At 38.5% G+C, this 18,367-nt stretch overlaps 1 protein-coding gene across 1 annotated transcript in view; it reads left to right on the forward strand.

Moving 5' to 3' along the window:
- Positions 1–17,417, forward strand: part of lman1 (lectin, mannose-binding, 1) — a 34,382-nt gene extending 16,965 nt beyond the window's left edge. The window contains exons 7-13 of the mRNA XM_057818850.1: positions 311–369; positions 528–660; positions 4,372–4,559; positions 4,780–4,856; positions 16,559–16,733; positions 16,802–16,926; positions 17,039–17,417. Coding sequence (XP_057674833.1) covers positions 311–369; positions 528–660; positions 4,372–4,559; positions 4,780–4,856; positions 16,559–16,733; positions 16,802–16,926; positions 17,039–17,075 — 794 coding nt within the window. The 3' untranslated portion in view covers positions 17,076–17,417. The remainder of the gene's footprint in view (positions 1–310; positions 370–527; positions 661–4,371; positions 4,560–4,779; positions 4,857–16,558; positions 16,734–16,801; positions 16,927–17,038) is intronic.
- Positions 17,418–18,367: the final 950 nt, after the last annotated feature.

The raw sequence follows: 18,367 nt of genomic DNA on the forward strand, positions 1-18,367 counted from the left end.
AGTGGGAGGGATTGGCTATTCATCGACTATTGATAAATTCAATTCAATTCACGGCAGAAGGATGAAAGGAGCTTGTTTTTCTGTTTAGTACTTGTATATCAAAATGTTGTAGAAATATCTCCTGACCCTTGTGTCGGTCATTGTTATATCGCTATATTGTGAGATAATCGCTATGGTGAGCCTTGGTATCCAGAGGTTCCCACCCCTACTGAATACCATTTATCCCCATTGTTTCCAATTTGTTACTCTCATCTATTTTTATATACAAATTAATATTCACATTTTTTTCATTGACTTTTCTCTTCCCCAGATGACCATGACGTCTTGTCGTTTTTGTTGTTCCAACTCACGGAACCAGGCCAGACGCCAGTAAGTTAACATTTCCTCGAATTTTCTATTCCAAAATCCTGTAGCTTGTATGTGAGAGAATCAGTCCAAGCTGCTATTCAATTCATTCAAACGTATTCTCTTTTTTTAAACTTTTTTTTTTTGTGTGTGTGTGTGTGTCTGTGGTGGCCCTCTTGAAGCCCCAACCTGAAGCGGAGATTCCTAAAGAAGACAAGGACAAGTACCAGGAGGAATTCCACAACTTCCAGACAGAGCTTGACAAAAAGAAAGAAGAGTTTCAGAAGGAGCACCCAGACGTCCAAGGAGAGCCAAGTTAGTGTTTTTGTTATGCATAAAATTGCAACTGTATTCATTTAGAATGTTTTCCCATGCTAAATTGATTCATATCAATGTTTTATTATTAGAACTTTCCCTTGAAAATTACAACTGTTTTTGTCTCATTACAATTTTATAGATATTTATGATCAAACAAGTAAGCGCGCACCTAATTACTAAAACGCCTGCTTCCTATTGGCCATGTAAAACCATGTGATCGCATCACAAGAAATATGCAAATTCAATGCGTTCACATTAGAAGTCACATGTTTTCGTCATGTGAATGACTGCATGAAAATCCAAACGTACAGTTGTGGTCAAAAGTTTACATACACTTGTGAAGAACATTATTTCATGGCTCTCTTGAGTTTCCAGTTATTTCTACAACTCTGATTTTTCTCCGATAGAGTGATTGGAACAGATACTTCTTTGTCACAAAAAACATTCATGAAGTTTGGTTCTTTTATGACTTTATTATGGGTTAACAGAAAAAGTGATCAAATCTGCTGGGTCAAAAATATACATACATGGATCTAAAAAAGCGAATCATTGACTTGAACAAGTCAGGAAAGTCACTTGGAGCCATTTCAAAGCAGCTGCAGGTCCCAAGAGCAACAGTGCAAACAATTGTTTGTAAGTATAAAGTGCATGGCACTGTTTTGTCACTGCCACGATCAGGGAGAAAATGCAAGCTATCACCTGCTGCTGAGAGAAAATTGGTCAGGAGGGTGAAGATTCAACCGAGAATCACCAAAAAGCAGATCTGCCAAGAATTAGAAGCTGCTGGAACACATGTGTCAGTGTCCACAGTCAAGCGTGTTCTGCATCTCCATGGACTGAGAGGCTGCCGTGCAAGAAGGAAGCCCTTGCTCCAAAAGCGGCACCTTAAGGCTCCACTGAAGTTTGCTGCTGATCACATGGACAAAGATAAGACCTTCTGGAGGAAAGTTCTGTGGTCAGACAAAACAAAAATCGAGCTGTTTGGCCACAATGCCCAGCAATATGTTTGGAGGAGAAAAGGTGAGGCCTTTAACCCCAAGTACACCATGCCTACCGTCAAGCACGGTGGTGGTAGTATTATGCTGTGGGGCTGTTTTGCTACCAATGGAACTGGTGCTTTACAGAGAGTAAATGGGATAATGAAGAAGGAGGATTACCTTCAAATTCTTCAAGATTACCTAACTTCATCAGCCCGAAGATTGGGTCTTGGGCGCAGTTGGGTGTTCCAACAGGACAATGACCCCAAACACACATCAAAAGTGGTAATGGAATGGCTAAATCAGGCTAGAATTAAGGTTTTCGAATGGCCTTCCCAAAGTCCTGACTTAAACCCCATTGAGAACTTGTGGACAATGCTGAAGAAACAAGTCCATGTCAGAAAGCCATCAAATTTAACTGAACTGCACCAATTCTGTCAAGAGGAGTGGTCAAAGATTCAACCAGAAGCTTGCCAGAAGCTTGTGGATGGCTACCAAAAGCGCCTAATTGAAGTGAAAATGGCCAAGGGACATGTTACCAAATATTAGCGCTGCTGTATGTATACTTTTGATCCAGCAGATTTGATCACTTTTTTCTGTTCACCCATAATAAAGTCATAAAAGAACCAAACTTGATGAATGTTTTTTGTGACAAAGAAGTATTTGTTCCATTCACTCTATCAGAGAAAAATCAGAGTTGTAGAAATAACTGGAAACTCAAGAGAGCCATGACATTATGTTCTTCACAACTGCATGTAAAGTTTTGACCACAACTGTAGAGAATGTAGTGTATGTGTGGCAAAAAAATGACAATATCCCAAGAAGATAACTGTGAAGAAAAAAAAAAAAAATCATTTGTGTTGCTATCGTTTTTGAGATATTTTTAATTCTTTTATATGTCAGTCTGAGGTCAACCAGGCCCCCATTTTGATCTAAACCAGCTAAAATCGGTGTTAATCGTTTGTGCTTTGTCTATGCTTGTTTGCGCCGTCAAAATTTTCGTTTGTGCTGCCACGGTTTTGGAGTTGTTACAAATAATGTTTTTAGGTCATCCATAGTCTAATTGACCCGGAAATATAAACGTAGTGCAACTGACATCAATCAGATTGACATATCAATAAGTTGTAAATATGTCAAAAACAAAAGCACAAACAAGTTTTTACAGCACAAACCAGCACAACTATACAGGGTATCTGTGGGGTCTTAAAAAGTCTTTTAAAAAGTCTTAAATACAATCATTTGAATTTAAGGCCTTAAAATGCCTAAAATTCTCCTAAAATCTCACAAAAAGTCTTAAAAACAAAAATCTACTTTTATTTAGAACTTGCTTGAACTTCAGTCTCGCTTTTAAATGTTTTGATTTTTTTCAAAAGTCTTAAATTTGGCTTGTTGAAACCTACAGAGACACTGAATGTAGTAACGATTTTTACATAAATTTGCATGTGATAGAAGGCCAACTTCACAGAAGTCTGTTTATAGGGTGGGGCAGAGCAACTTGCTTATTTAAATTTGGTGCCCTGAAGCGATGGTTGCTCTGAGGATGGCAGGGATGGACTTATTTGAGAGGGTGGGGCTTAAAGTTTGTTTCTTAACGTGCGTTATTTATTTTGTGTTTATTTTTCAGGAACCCCAATGAGAATCATGGAGTGGACGAAGTGCGAACGCGCTTTCGCTGTTGAGGCATTTTTTTTCAAGCGGTCGCTTAATCGTCACAATGCAACGTGCATTCCTTAGACATTTCAATATTGCCGCCCGTTCCACACCCATCTGGTTCAGTGTTGGCAGGAAACACTCATTGATCATGTTGACATAACGGTCAGATCTCACTGATACTGCCTGTTCTTTTTCTTCAAAAAAACCATGGGCCAATTATGCCAACTACTCACAATAGTGCACACCAAACAGTTACACATAGTGCGTGTTAAAGACGTTGCTGAAGCTCTCTGGGGTTTTCAGGCCTCCAATAGCGCATGTTTTGCTTATTTACAGATCCCGAAAGATTGAAGTGAGCCTCATCACTGTCGTCAGGCAGGCCCAAAAGCGCTTCACATGCATTTTCACGAGCAAAAAAATCGCGTGGATTAAGTTCCTGCCCCTTAGCTAATTTGTAGGGATGAAATTTCAATTCTTCATGGAGGATTCGTCTCAGAGAACGAGCAGACAACCCAAGAGCAGATGCGTGTTTGCAGGGCAGACTGTCAGGGAGATCTCAAAACAGATTGTCTTACCGTGTCAATGTTTTGGGGTGACCTTTGTGTTCGTGGGAGGCCAGTTTTCTTATTCTTTACATCACCCGTTTCCCTGAAGTTGTTTACCCAAGAAACAATTGACTGCCGGTCAAGAACACAACCACTGGTGGGGAGGGGGCAATATTTAAATGTCATGGAATGCACGTTGCGTTGCGACGATTGAGCGACTACTTGTAAAAAATGCCTCAACAACAAAAGCCTGTTCCAACTTCGTCCACTCCATGATGCTCACTGGGGTTCCTTAAAAATAAACACAAAATAAATAACGCACGTTAAGAACCAAACTTTAAGCCCCATCCTCTCAAACAAGTCCATCCCTACCATCGTCAGAGCAACCATCGCTTCAGGGCGCCAAATTTAAATAAGCAAGGTGCTCTGCCCCACCCTTTATTATGTAAAGCCCTATTTATGATACATTAACAAGACGGAAAATGCGCTAACCTATGAATTGTCTGACATTTGCATTGAATGTATCTCTCCAGTTGACGAGTTGTACGAAAGCGTGAACGATCGGGAAATCCGTCAGGTGTTCGAGGGTCAGAACCGCATCCACCTGGAGATCAAGCAGATCAACCGGCAGCTGGCCATGATACTAGACGAGCAACGCCGTTACGTTAACATAGTCACTGATGAGATTGCCAAAAGGGGATCTCACACTGACACTGGGCAGGTGGGTCTAACTAGCTATATAATCGTACGTGTCGTTGTGTAAAATATTTTGTGACAACTGGCAACTGAACGATTAGAGGAGGGAAGATAGGTCGGATGGGTATGTGATAGGGCATGGTGCACTGAATTTTTAGATAATCAAAAAAAAAATTGTTCATAACATTTTTTATTTTTATTTTTTTATGCTATGCTAATATGCTTTTGATTTGTTTTTTTTGTAGCTGGACGTGGCAAACCAGCAACTAGGTACTATTGTATCCTCCCAACAAGATCTGCTCAGAAACCTCAACGAGTTTAGGTGAGTCTCTTATTTTTTTTAAAACCCCGCTGAAAAACAAAACAAAGTGAAAATCCTGGCAGTCAAGCCCCAGAAATCATATTTAATCTCAGGCTGCTCACATCTCAGGTGTCTGCCTACCCGACTGCCAGTCCTGGTAATCCCATGATCATGCTTACATGACATACATGAGAAAGTAAGTCTGTTTTTAAAGGTACATGTACGAGGCATGATACGCACACTAATACCCACCCACTCATAATCTTCTTAAACTTAAAGGGTCATATAGTACAAAAACAACCCAAAATGTCATTTCCTGGCATTAGCTTGAGCGCATGCCTGCTTAAAAAATATTATAATATACAAGGATCTGGATGGCCTGCTTAATTTCTGGGTAAAATTAACAGATAACAAAATATTACCAAAAAAAAAGGCCAAATAAGCATGAAAATAATGATTCAGGAAGTATTTGGAATTCAAGTTACGCAAGGTTATTAAAAGATATTAGCAGTAACTGGACACCTGCAGGCTCTGTAGACAGGTGTGGCCTATTTATGTAAAAAAAAATCTTTTTAGATTTAGTGGGTGCAGCTAAGACATGTGCATTCAATAGTACCCTTGTTTTTGAAAAATATAGCTTTTCTAGTAACATTAGTTACAGGGGTATCAAATGTATAGCCATTTATATTGTACATTAGGGGTGTGACAATATATCTGCAAGGTGATATATCGTGATACTTTGTAACCCAAAAGGTTATCGATATGCTCCCACCAAGAGTTGATATATCGTTTTAAAAAAGGTGTCACTGTTTAGAAAAGAAAACAAAACCAACAAGTTGCTGCCAAAATTGCGTTTCTGTTAATGGCTGCCATTGACGGAACAAGACGCACAATCCATTTAGAGCAAGTCGTTCTGATTTTCGGGTCATTTTCAGGTCACTTTCTGTTCATTTTAGGGCGTTTACAGGTCACTTCTTGTGGAGTTTTGAGTATATGCCTTAGGGCTTGGCGATATGGCCTTAAGTACGTATCACGATAAATTGAGCAGATTTACCTCGATAACGATAAATGACGATAAATTCGCCCAAGCGGACTGTTATATAATTTGAAAATTTGAATCAATGCATAGAATACAAATTAACCGTTTCTCTTTAAATTTATTTACCAGCTTTCAATTGAACAATTGTACATGAAATCTTAACATTAAGTATTAAAAAAAATCTTGTAAACAATAAGAATTCTAGTGTGAACATTTATAACAGCTAGTATGACTTGAAAAATGTACAACATTATAAAAATCAATATGACGACTGTGCAAACATGTCATTGTAACACAAATGACTTGCAGCTTTAACACTACACTTCAGGCAACTCATTGGTAATGGCTGCTGTGACATAATTATTCAACGCAAGTTTTTATGTCAAGGTTTCAGGTTTTCTTTTTTTTCCGAAACATTTTTTAATACATGCACCCCCACACATAGACACAACCAGATTAAAGCTGTATTGCTCTGATGCCAATGAAACATTTAAGGTTTTATGATGGCAGAATAAAGCAATTTCCTGTGGCCATTAAACTGTCATATTATATATAGGCTTCACTGTTGGATTATACTTTATGCTGAGTGCCTTACCATCATGAAAGCTTTCAGAGAAATCACACAGAGATGCCAAATAACACGACATAATGATTGCTACATGAAGTCCGTGTGCAGTCCACACATTAATTTCAGCCGTTTCGACAAGGTTAGAGCCGCTATCCGACTCCATCACGTTCATTTGTAGCCGCTGTTAGCCGCTAGCGTTAGCTTGTGGCTTGGCTACCAGAAGAAAGCACTGAAAGCATCCTCTCCTGATATCGTGAGAACCAGGGAGGACAGCGGGTGAAAGCCCGTCTGGAACCCACCAAGAGTTTACTTAATGTCGGGTGAAAGTTTGGCGAAGCTAACTTAAGCCCGACTCCATCCCATTTACTTGTAGCGTTAGCTGCTAGCGTTAGCCTACTGGGCTTCTGTTTGTTTGGCTTCCTGAAAACCACGTGACTCCATACGTAAGCTCACTGTCTGCTTTCCTAAAAGGGAATGACATAGCCGAACAACACAGAGTCAAATCGGGATGAAAAGACTATATTTTCTTGTTTCATTAAATTACCGAATTTACCGACATGGTCAAAATTACGTTGGTCATTTTGAAGAATTTCGGTAACGATAAATTTTCGGTTCACCGCCCTGCTCTAATATGCCTATAAATTTGGGGAGATAGGGTTAGGGTTTCCATTATGTCCAGATCGGATCTTTTACATCCCTTCAAAAGTTAGATAATTTGCCGGATAACATGAAATCAAATCTGTTATAAGCATTCATTAATGCTTATGACAGTGTCATGTCATAATCATGATTGGCTAATGATGGTCTTATAGTGCCACTGTCAAATAAAGTGTTACCAAATACCATAACTAGCAATTAATGAAACAACTTGAACAGCAACTGAAGAAATCATTAGCACAGAACATGAAATTTGATTGTTATTTACACCTGGAGCGCTGCAGTGCATGCTAGGAGGCATGTTGGACAACAGAAGTGTTGACAGCAGGTGGCAGCAGAGGTTGACTGTCTTCCCCGAGGGAGCAGTGATGGCCAAATGAAGCTTCTTGAAGCAATGATATTTGGCCAAAAGTAAACGAGTCCAGCTCACACGAGATCTAATTCTCGTGTATGTGACCCTCGAACCAAAGTTTGACACTCCTGAATTAGTGTACTGTTGCAGCTTTTCTTGTAAAATTACACTCATCACCTGCAATTGACAACAATAGACAGGACTGGTTGTGATGAGTTTAATTCTTGCACCATAACAAAATTTTGGTTTCAATAAAACAGCTTGATTCTGAAAAATGAAGATTGTCCCTAATACTCTTTGTGCTCTGTGCTGTTTAAATGACGAACTAATATCTCTTTATTTTTTGGCTGATGTCAGGTTTGATTGTGTTTTAATTTGAGCACGCCATCTGCATCACAAATTAATCAGAACGATATTAAAAATCTCACTTTATGCAACATTAATCTGCGTCTTGTATGATAAAAGAAGCAAGCTGTCCACGTGGCCTAAATCCTGAGCGCATACACGATTTTTCTTCAGCATTATAACGTTGACCCACAAGTTCGGAGGTGTCGCCTCGATCATTTGATTGACGGCAGTAAAAGGCCAGTCTAGCCTTGATGGTGCTAACTGTATCAGGATTAGATGACGGGTCATAAATGGGACACTAGATGAAGATTAGATGTCGGCTTTATTATTAAACGCTCACTTTCTCAAAGGAGTTTTTTTGGGGAGTGTGTGTGGGGGGGGGGGGTCAAAAATGAAAACAAATTAGATTTTGTTGATTCCCTAAGAAAAGGACACGTCTTAGCGGCGCCCCAGATTAGGCGTCTTTAAATACATCTGTCATACACGGCCTCGACACGCTCTGTATGACAAATTTTCTTTCATTTGTCCATTTTTTTCCCCTCATCCTCCATCCTAATCGTATTAGATGAGTTTTAAGATGATAAGAGAAAGTTAGTGCTTACTGCCTGGCTCTGATCAACTGGAAGAAATGACGATTTATCGTATAAGCAAGGCGACCCAATTGAAATTGAAAGTTTAAACCCCTTTTGTTAAATTAAAGTACAGGGGAAGTAAGTGAAATGACATTTTGTCATTTTAGTTGTTTTTTTTTCTGGTTACAAGGCAAATTTCACAGCATAATACAACACAAAATAATTGAATGAGCTTCTGAATGAAATCGGCCAGAAGCAATTAGAGCAGAAACAATCAATTAGGAAATGAAAAAAAAAACACTAATTAAAGAATATATCAACATCACATTGAAGGACAAATAAGGAGTTCAATTCTTGAGCGTTTTACTTGGTTAAACTGTATTGAATGCATCATTCGCGGTCTCAAAACTCGTATTACAAAAATAAATAAATAATTTAACTGACCACGTAGTTTTTAAGTTACTGCCATAACAACTAAAGGTGGGAATCTTTGGGCACCTAACAATTCGATTACGATCCAGAGACTCCGATTCGATTATAAATCGATTATTGATGCCCCCCTCCCCTATTTTTTAAATTAAAAAAAAATTTTTTTTCATGTTTTGTATATTTGTTCCAAAATTGTTCAAAAATCCTCTCAGGCTAAATAAACCAACTACTATTTTAGTATCAAGTTACCGGTTAAAAACAGAAAATAAATTACTCAAGTCCCCATTCTGTATCAGTAGCTTTACACTACATTCAATTAATTTAATGATGTAAGTAACTTAAGTATTGACTAAGTAACTGGTGTTACCTTTCATGTTTTTTTTTCATTTGTTCAAAAAACAAAACAAAACATAGTAACCTTTGCTATGTTAGGAGGTCATTTAATGTTGTGAATCAACCGTTAAAGTTGTTAAAATTGCGCCCGTTATTCCATAATTTCCCTCATGTCTACTTTCGACATGTGAAAGTATTAAAACTGTTTCATCATTTAAAGATAGATTCAAGTCAAGATTTTGCCGATGTAGGGGTATTTTAGATAAAAAGTAATTAGGTTCGTTAAAACAGAGCCTTCTAGAGAAGTCTACTGCTTTAAGATGGCGCCTGTTTACTAGCGCGGGAAAGTCTGTCATTTCACATCTAGTCTAGATTAGAGCTGGGCGGTAAACCGAAAATTTACCGTCACCGAAATTCTTCACGATGACCGACGTAATTTTGACCATGTCGGTAAATTCGGTAAATTAATAAAACAAGAAAATAGTCTTTTCATCCCGCTTTGACTCTGTGTTGTTCGTCTATGTTCATTCCCCTTTAAGAAACCAGTCAATGTACTTACGTAGGGAGTCACGTGATCATCAGGAAGCCAATCAAACAGAAGCCCGGTAAGCTAACGCTAGCAGCTAACGCTACAAGCAAAACGTGATGGAGTGTGGCTTAAGGGAGGTTCGCCAAACTTTCACCAGACATTTAGTAGACTCTTGGTGGGACGGGCTTTTACCCTCTGTCCTCCCTTGTTCTCACAATTTCCGGAGATGGTGCTTTCTACTGGTAGCCAGGCCACAGTCTAACGTTAGCGGCTAACGCTAGCGGCTAACTCTACAAATGAACGTGATGGAGTCGGATAGCAGCTCTAACCTTGTCGAAATGGCTGAACTTAATGAGTGGATTGGGCACGGACTGCATCTAGGAATTACTATGTCGCGTTATTTTGTATCTGACTGTGTGTGATTTCTCTGATAGCTTTTTTGATGGTAAAGCATTCAGCATAAAGCACAATCCAACGGTGAAACTTATAATATGGCCGAGAAATGGCCCCAGCTATTTTTCTGTATGTGCTTAATTCTGTGTCATTATTGCTATCATAAAATCTTAAGTGTTTCATTTGCAGAAGATCAATATAGCTTTAATGTATGTCTGTCTGTCTGTTTGGGGGTTCATGTATGCGTGCATATATTAAAAAATGCACTGGGGGGAACCTGAAACCATAAAGTAAACACTTGTATTGAATAATTATGTCACAGCAGCCAATAGCAATAAATTGTCTTTTTGAAGTGTACTGTTCAAGCTGCAAGTCATTTGTGTTACAATGACATGTTTGCACAGGCATATTGATTTTGACAATGTACATTGTTCAAGCCATACACGCTGTTATAAATGCTCATACTTGAATTCTTATTGTTTACAATACATTTTAATAAACTTATTGTTTAGACTGCATGTACAATTGTTAAATATATCAAATTGAATGCTGGTACCTAAATCAAGAAACTGTTAATCTGTATTTCATGCATTGATTCAGATTTTCAAATTATATAACAGTCCGCTTGGGCGACTTTATCGTCATTTATCGTTATCGAGGTAAATCTGCTCAATTTATCGTGATACGTGTTTAAGGCCATATCGCCCACCCCTAGTCTAGATATATGTGATATCTACCATAGCAGTATGTTGCCGTATGTTTGTAGCAACTAGCAACTGGGCGCTGTTTGTAGCGCCTGACAGCCGCAGTCAGGTCTTATTGTTTTTTTTTTTTACCTAGCGGCATTAGCTGCACATGATATTTACTCTCGGTCTATTCCTCATTGCGTTCCGAAGACCGCGCTGACTGCGTTTTATTTCCGCTTTACCTGGTATAATTCAATAATCGGAATTTGGATGTTTGTAAATCGTTCTTGAATCGCAAATAATCTAAGAATCGGAAATTTTGCACGCCTCTAATAACAACACTTTAGTAACATCATCACCACTGTCTGCCGTACCGAGTAAATTGTCATCATCTGTTGCCTGAAGTACAAACATTTAAGGATTAATTGTAGATAATTTTTCCTGGGAGCCCTCGTTTTCTTTAACATCACGAAAATGCGATCTTCAATGGCTACCTTTGTTGGAAATATCACTCGCTGGTGTTTGAATGGATAAAGTCCACCATGTTGCCTTTTGGGTTTGGTCAGGCAGTATTGACTGCGTGCCAAAAAAACAAACTTAAATTCTTTTCGTAGTTACGTGTTGGAAATGACAGTCGTTTCGATGAACTTGTCCTAAATTTAATTCGTCAAATTACATCAAAATCCGAAAAATTAATCTGCCCTTTAAAAGTCAAAAGACACAGTTAAGAACAAAAACAAGTAAAAGAGAAAAGTGCACAAGTCATTCACTACAGATTTGAACATTAAGGGCAGTTAGCAATATGCTAACAATAGTGTTTTTAGACCTGATATAAAGGAAATAACAGTTTGAGTACACCTCAAATTTGCTGCTTCACCCTGCTTAGTTCTTGTTCTTCGAACATACAATAAACCAGTGACAGACAACCTTATGTGTCTGGATTAGACATGTGCTGATTACAGGTTTGAAGGTATACTGTGGTATGAAAACGTCAAGGTTTCAAAACCTCAAAAATTTTCCGTCATACCTAGGTATTGGCTATTTTTTATGTCCCAAAAATACTAGTACATGGAGAAATCCCTCGCTTGCAGCTGTAAGGCTCAACCCTCCTCTACCGGTTGCTGCTCAGTGTCAGTGATTCAGCTGTGCTACACGATGGCTGGAAGAGGTGAAACAACTGAACTTTTTCCCCCATCGAAGAAAACAAAATAAGGATTTGCAAATCATGGTAGAAAATAAGTATTTGGTCAATACTAAAAGTTCATCTCAATACTTTGTTATGTACCCTTTGTTGGCAATAACGGAGGCCAAACGTTTTTCTGTAACTCTTCACAAGCTTTTCACACACTGTTGCTGGTATTTTGGCCCATTCCTCCATGCAGATCTCCTCTAGAGCAGTGATGTTTTGGGGCTGTCGTTGGGCAACACGGACTTTCAACTCCCTCCGCAGATTTTCTATGGGGTTGCGACCTGGAGACTGGCTAGGCCACTCCAGGACCTTGAAATGCTTCTTACGAAGCCACTCCTTTGTTGCCCTGGCTGTGTGTTTGGGATCATTGTCATGCTGAAAGACCCAGCCATGTCTCATCTTCAATGCCCTTGCTGATGGAAGGAGATTTTCACTCAAAATCTCTTGATACATGGCCCCATTCATTCTTTCCTTTACACAGATCAGTCGTCCTGGTCCCTTTGCAGAAAAACAGCCCCAAAGCATGATGTTTCCACCCCCATGCTTCACAGTGGGTATGGTGCAATTCAGTATTCTTTTTCCTCCAAACAAGAGAACCTGTGTTTCTACCAAAAAGTTTTATTTTGGTTTAATCTGACCATATCACATTCTCCCTGTCCTCTTCTGGATCATCCAAATGCTCTCTAGCGAACCGCAGACGGGCCTGGACGTGTACTTTCTTCAGCAGGGGGACACGTCTGGCAGTGCAGGATTTGAGTCCCTGGCGGCGCATTGTGTTACTGATAGTAGCCTTTGTTACTGTGGTCCGAGCTCTCTGTAGGTCATTCACTAGGTCCCCCTGTGTGGTTCTGGGATTTTTGTTCCCTGTTCTTGTTATCATTTTGACGCAACGGGGCGTCTGAAGTCTGAGTCTGTAATTACACCAAGATTTCTGGCTTGATTTGTAGCTGTCAGTGACTTTGAGCCAAGGCTAACGCGGATGTTTGACCGTCCCTTTATGTGGGCCAAAAATGTTCACCTGTCTTTAATGCATGTAGATGGGGAAAATTCTGGCACATCCATGCATTTACTCAAGGGGAATAAGGGACTACAGTCATGTGGGCACACTGGCATGCAGATTTGTGTGTGTAATAGGAGATTTTTGGATGCATAAGTTTTATTGCATTAAAACTTTTTTATAGCGTAACGATTTGTTTCCCCAGTAACTTTGTAGCACTACTTTTTCTTGCAATTCACCCGAACAAATGTCCCGCCCGTTATTATTTCAACGTGCTAATTCTGTCTGCTAGCGCCGCGGCTAGTCCTTTGCTTAACCCTTTCAGACCTTGTAATCTGATGTTGGAACATGTTTGGAGAAGGGATTCATTTGGCAATCATTACCTGTTTTATCAGATGGTCATTTTCTGGTTTTCAAACTTTGGCTATACAGATCCTCTGGTGAATAGGGATTAAAAGATTAGACTGGAGACAATTTGAATCACACTTAGAAAAGGGTGGGGTTGGTAGGTACTGTATGTTGTGTTTGCCAACATAAAAATATTCTGTTTTTTTTTTTTTTTTTTTTGTCAGCAGAGAAAACATTTGGTGCAACGGGAGAAGAGACTTTTGTGGTCTTGGTCCATGAAACAAGTTTCTTAGCCTGGCAATTATAGAGTGGGAGTGAACGAGTTAATGTTAAAACTAGGGCTGTCAAAATTATCGCGTTAACGGGCGTTAATTAATTTTTTTAATTAATCACGTTAAAATATTTGACGTAATTAATGCATGCACTGAATGAGCCGCTCTCGCATTGCCTCAAACAGATTTCAATGAGGCCGTTTATGGACATTAAGAGTGAAGAGAATGCCACCGGCCGCTTGGGGGCAGCGCAGCGCCGTTCCATACTAATGTTATTCCTTCTAATAGTGGGAGAATTAGTAGTTGTGAGGTGTTTATGCTGTTGCTTTGTGCTCCACACATATTTCGGTACGTTTGCTTTCTTTTAGTGGCAATTATGTGTCTCTTGTTGTATTTTGGGTAAGATATGCACAGAGATATATCTGATATAAAGGCGAGTGGACACAGGCGTTCTTTGGGCTGCACCGTTTATTGGCATAAGCTTCTGCAACTCCTTCACAACAAACAGAAGTATCATTTAGTGAAAGCACAACAAAAATGATATTGCTATCTCTCAAAATAAATAATGTTCACAAAAAGAAAAGCACTTCAGGCTGTAGTAATGAGGCCCTATTCTCACACAGCTAAACAACAATGCAAAGTGAACTGGCATTACTCAGAGTTTGGTCACTCAATTCTTATTATTGTTATTTTTATTCTTTGTATTATTATATTAACTCTACTTTTGATTGAAAATTGTACAAATTTTATTAAAACGAAAATATTAAGAGGGTTTTTAATTAGGGCTGTCAAAATTAACGCGTTAACGCGCGGTAATTAATTTTTTAAATTAATCACGTTAAAATATTTGACGCAATTAACGCACATGTCCCGCTCAGACAGTATTCTGCTTTTTGGTAAGTTTTACAGCAAGGCTTTTTGAGCTGTCTAACAGCGAACTCTTGTGGTCGCTTTGCGACATGATTTTCTTGCCAGTTCAATATGGCTGCACGACGTCTCGGGCTGACGCCTACGTTGTAATGTTGTGCTTATATGATCCTTGGACAAGATTTGTCCGTAAGTATAGTTGTTGTAAAGAATGTACATATTATGTTAGTAAGCGAAATGTTATATTTTTTGTAGGAAATGCTTTTTGTTTATTTTTAGTTAACCTGCATAGCGTGCTAAGCTAACGTTGTTGCTAATGCAATGCTTGTGTACTTTTTTTTGGTATTTTTACGACGGTCTAAAGAGGACAATGGTTTGAGGCCATTTTATTAATAAATCAGATGAAAAAGGAAGAAGTCTGATTACTAAGGCGTCATTCACTAGCTGTCTAGCTTTGGAAAAAGTAGACGCTTTGGAGTGAGGACAGCATAGACAGATTTAAATGACAGTAGAGTGAAATGCCCACTACAGTCCTTATAGACCCTACCCACGTGACGTCACAACTCCGCCCTCCTGACTGGTACCGCCCAATTGTCCGTCAACACATCGTGTTTACCTGTTACGGCTACGTACATTCCTCCTATTTACGGCGTGTTTTTCTGCTCGTTAACATTAATAATCAAAATGGTGAAGGCGTGTGTGGCGGTCGGTTGCAATAACAGAGAAGATAGAAGGAGAGACTTGAAGTTCTACCGGATTCCGAGAGACCCGGAGAGGAGAGAGCGAGATGTGCTGCTGCAATTCGACGAGAAAACTGGGCTCCAAACGATTACCACAGATTATGTAGTAGTCATTTTATATCTGGTAAGATGCATTTAATATATATTTAGAGGGTTTTGGGCTGACAACCAGAATTAAGATCATTGCTAGGCTAATCGCCAACAACATACACGTATGTATGTGGTGAGAGTGCTATCGCTAAACCATATAAACATTAAAAGCCCTAACTCCATTGACAAATGACATGAAATACATTAGACTTGACAGTGGATGTTAGCAAGAACAAAAGATTTTGAATTGAAAATTTCGTAACTCACCTTTCCAAGCACAAGATAGATTCCTGCCGAATTTTCGTGGAGGAGGACCTATTTCACCCAACCAGCAACGAAGTATTTATAAGCCTCCAAGCTCTTAAAGTTTTTCAAACTTTCGTGAGAATAGGCTGATTTTGTGTGGACAAGATAGTTGTACATATCAGGATAGCTAGCAGATGTCAGGCAAATACGGCGGAGACAGCGGGTCGAAAAACATCGATTTAGGCATCAAATATGGATCTGGCGAATGGATAAACTGAAGCTTTTCCACATAACGCCTTTTATGCAACGCATCAAGTGAGTTTACGGCATCCGAAAGCACCGGGTCTTCCATGAAATGCATTATAAGTTGCTCGATCAATTGAGACCATTGATAATACAGACACAAAATGACGGACAAGGGGGCGGAACAATACAGCGATCACGTGATTTTGTGACGTTGGTGGGTAGGGTCTATATACCGCATGTTGAATTTATATATCCATCTTGTGTCTTATCTTTCCATTCCAACAATTTATTTTACAGAATATATATATAATTCACAGAAAAATGTAGCATATTTTATAGATGGTTTGAATTGCGATTAATTACAATTAATCAATTTTTAAACTGTAATTAACTCGATTAAAATTTTTAATCGTTTGACAGCCCTAGTTTTAATATAAAATTACTATAACTTGTAACTATAACATTTATCTTTTATGAACTACAAGTCTTACTATCCGTGGATCACTGAAACAGAAAGAATGTTAATAATGCCATTTGTGGATTTATTGTTATAATAAACAAATACAGCACTTATGTACAGTATGTTGTATGTATATATCCGTCTTGTGTCTTATCTTTCCCATTCCATTCCAAGAATAATTTACAGAAAAATATGGCATATTTTAGAGATGGTTTGAATTGCGATTAATTGCGATTAATTACGATTAATTAAATTTTAAGCTGTAATTAACTCGATTAAAAATTTTAATCGTTTGACAGCCCTAGGTAAAACATTAGTTAGTAGCTGTCACCATTTTCACCTAATCTTCCTTATCTCTGCAGGAATACCTTTCACGAATCTCTGAGGCAAATCGGCACAGCCCAGCAACAGAATCATCAGCAGGGCGGCGGTGGCGGCATGGCCACGTACGAGAGCGTTCAGCATTTCAATGACATCAAGGAGCACATACACAACGTCAGACGTGACTTGGAGCAACTGGTACAACGTGGTGTTCAGGTCAGAATGCCACATTAACATTCTGGTGGTGTTTTTCTTTTGCGTACTAATATCTGGACTCCCCACAGAACCCTAGTGAGAAGGCCCAAAAGTGTCCTGAGGTTCCTCCAATGCCATCCTGCTTGTCTACTGTGCATTTTGTCATCTTCATTGTGGTCCAGTCGGTTCTTTTTTTGTGTTATATCATGTACAAGTAAGTTCATGTATATATATATATATATATATATATATATATATATATTTTTTTTTTTTTTTATATATAAAAATTTGTTGAGCCACTAATATGTCGTTTTTCTCTTCTGCAGAAGCCAACAGGAAGCAGCGGCCAAGAAGTTTTTTTGATGCCCTAAAAAATTTATCAAATGAGTATGTAATTCAAACAATGCTTGTTTGAGATGATTTTGGTTGTTAATTTTTTTTTCAAAATTTTTCTAAGTTATTGTACCTGGAAGGAAATTATGATTTACATGTAAGACTTAATTTAATTCTTAGTTTTAAGTTTCTTGATTTGATGCTGTTTACAACAAGTGACACACAAAACAAAATACTGGCAGTATTTCCACCCGGTCACATCTTTTGGTTCTTATTTTATTTTTGCCATAGTTGTTCCCAGGCACGTTGCTGACACTAAACCTGTGTTTTTTTTTTTAAATGTGTAATTTTGTAAAAATAAAGATGAAACTGAATTTGACACGTCTGCTGAATTACTTGTAGAAAAATCACAGTTTAACTTTAAAACAAACAATTATCTTAATCAAAATCTGAGCAGAAAAATGGCATCGCTTACTAGTTTAGTGTTAGTCGTACAGCACATAAACGCTAATATATTTGCAAATGGTAGGAAGTAGCTAAGAAAATTAGCACACGTGCATTATAGTTTCTGTACCTGTTCAATCTGTCTCTGTCTTTCTCCGTCAGAGACTCGGACGAAGCCTGTTTTGCTTCGGAAAGTTTGTTTCTCCAATAACTGCTCTTAGCACAGTGGATAGTCAATGCGAGATGAGTAGGCGGGGCAATCTGAGATCCATGAATTTGACTGGCTAAAACAGTGCTGTCATTTAACTCATTGTTTGCCATGGTCGACACTAGATTTCCAAGCCATTTTGACTGGGAAGGGTGAATGAACATAAGATTAAAGAGTAGTAGGGATTACATTTTGGGGTAATGAGGTCAAAGGTCACAATGGTCAGAAAATAAATTTCACGATAACTTGATAACAGATTAGCCTATTCAGTACGGTTTATATGAGTCATTAAAAAAAGCATTAAAATTAATTAACTGGATTTTTGTCAAAATTCAGGCCTTAGAAAACATTGCACTAAATGGACGAGATTTTAAAAAATACGTAAACTTGATAGTTAAACTTTTTTACGTAATTTATTAGAGATAATATCGGCAAATAAAAGCATTTTAAAATGATACTGGACAATATCGAGATCGGTTTTGGGCCAATATGCATGTTGCATATGCTTTGAATTTGCCTGATTAGGTGGAAGTTTGCTCTCTCGGATTACTACTCTAGAAACTGTCATTGTCTATCCAAAATATTTTTATCCATGTACACTTTTTTACCCCTTTAATGCACAGTTTACTAACCCTTAAAGGGCACTCATTCAATTTTTAGGCTGCCATTG

The sequence above is a fragment of the Corythoichthys intestinalis genome, chromosome 17 (genome assembly GCF_030265065.1).
Source record: "Corythoichthys intestinalis isolate RoL2023-P3 chromosome 17, ASM3026506v1, whole genome shotgun sequence".
NCBI lineage: Eukaryota > Metazoa > Chordata > Actinopteri > Syngnathiformes > Syngnathidae > Corythoichthys > Corythoichthys intestinalis.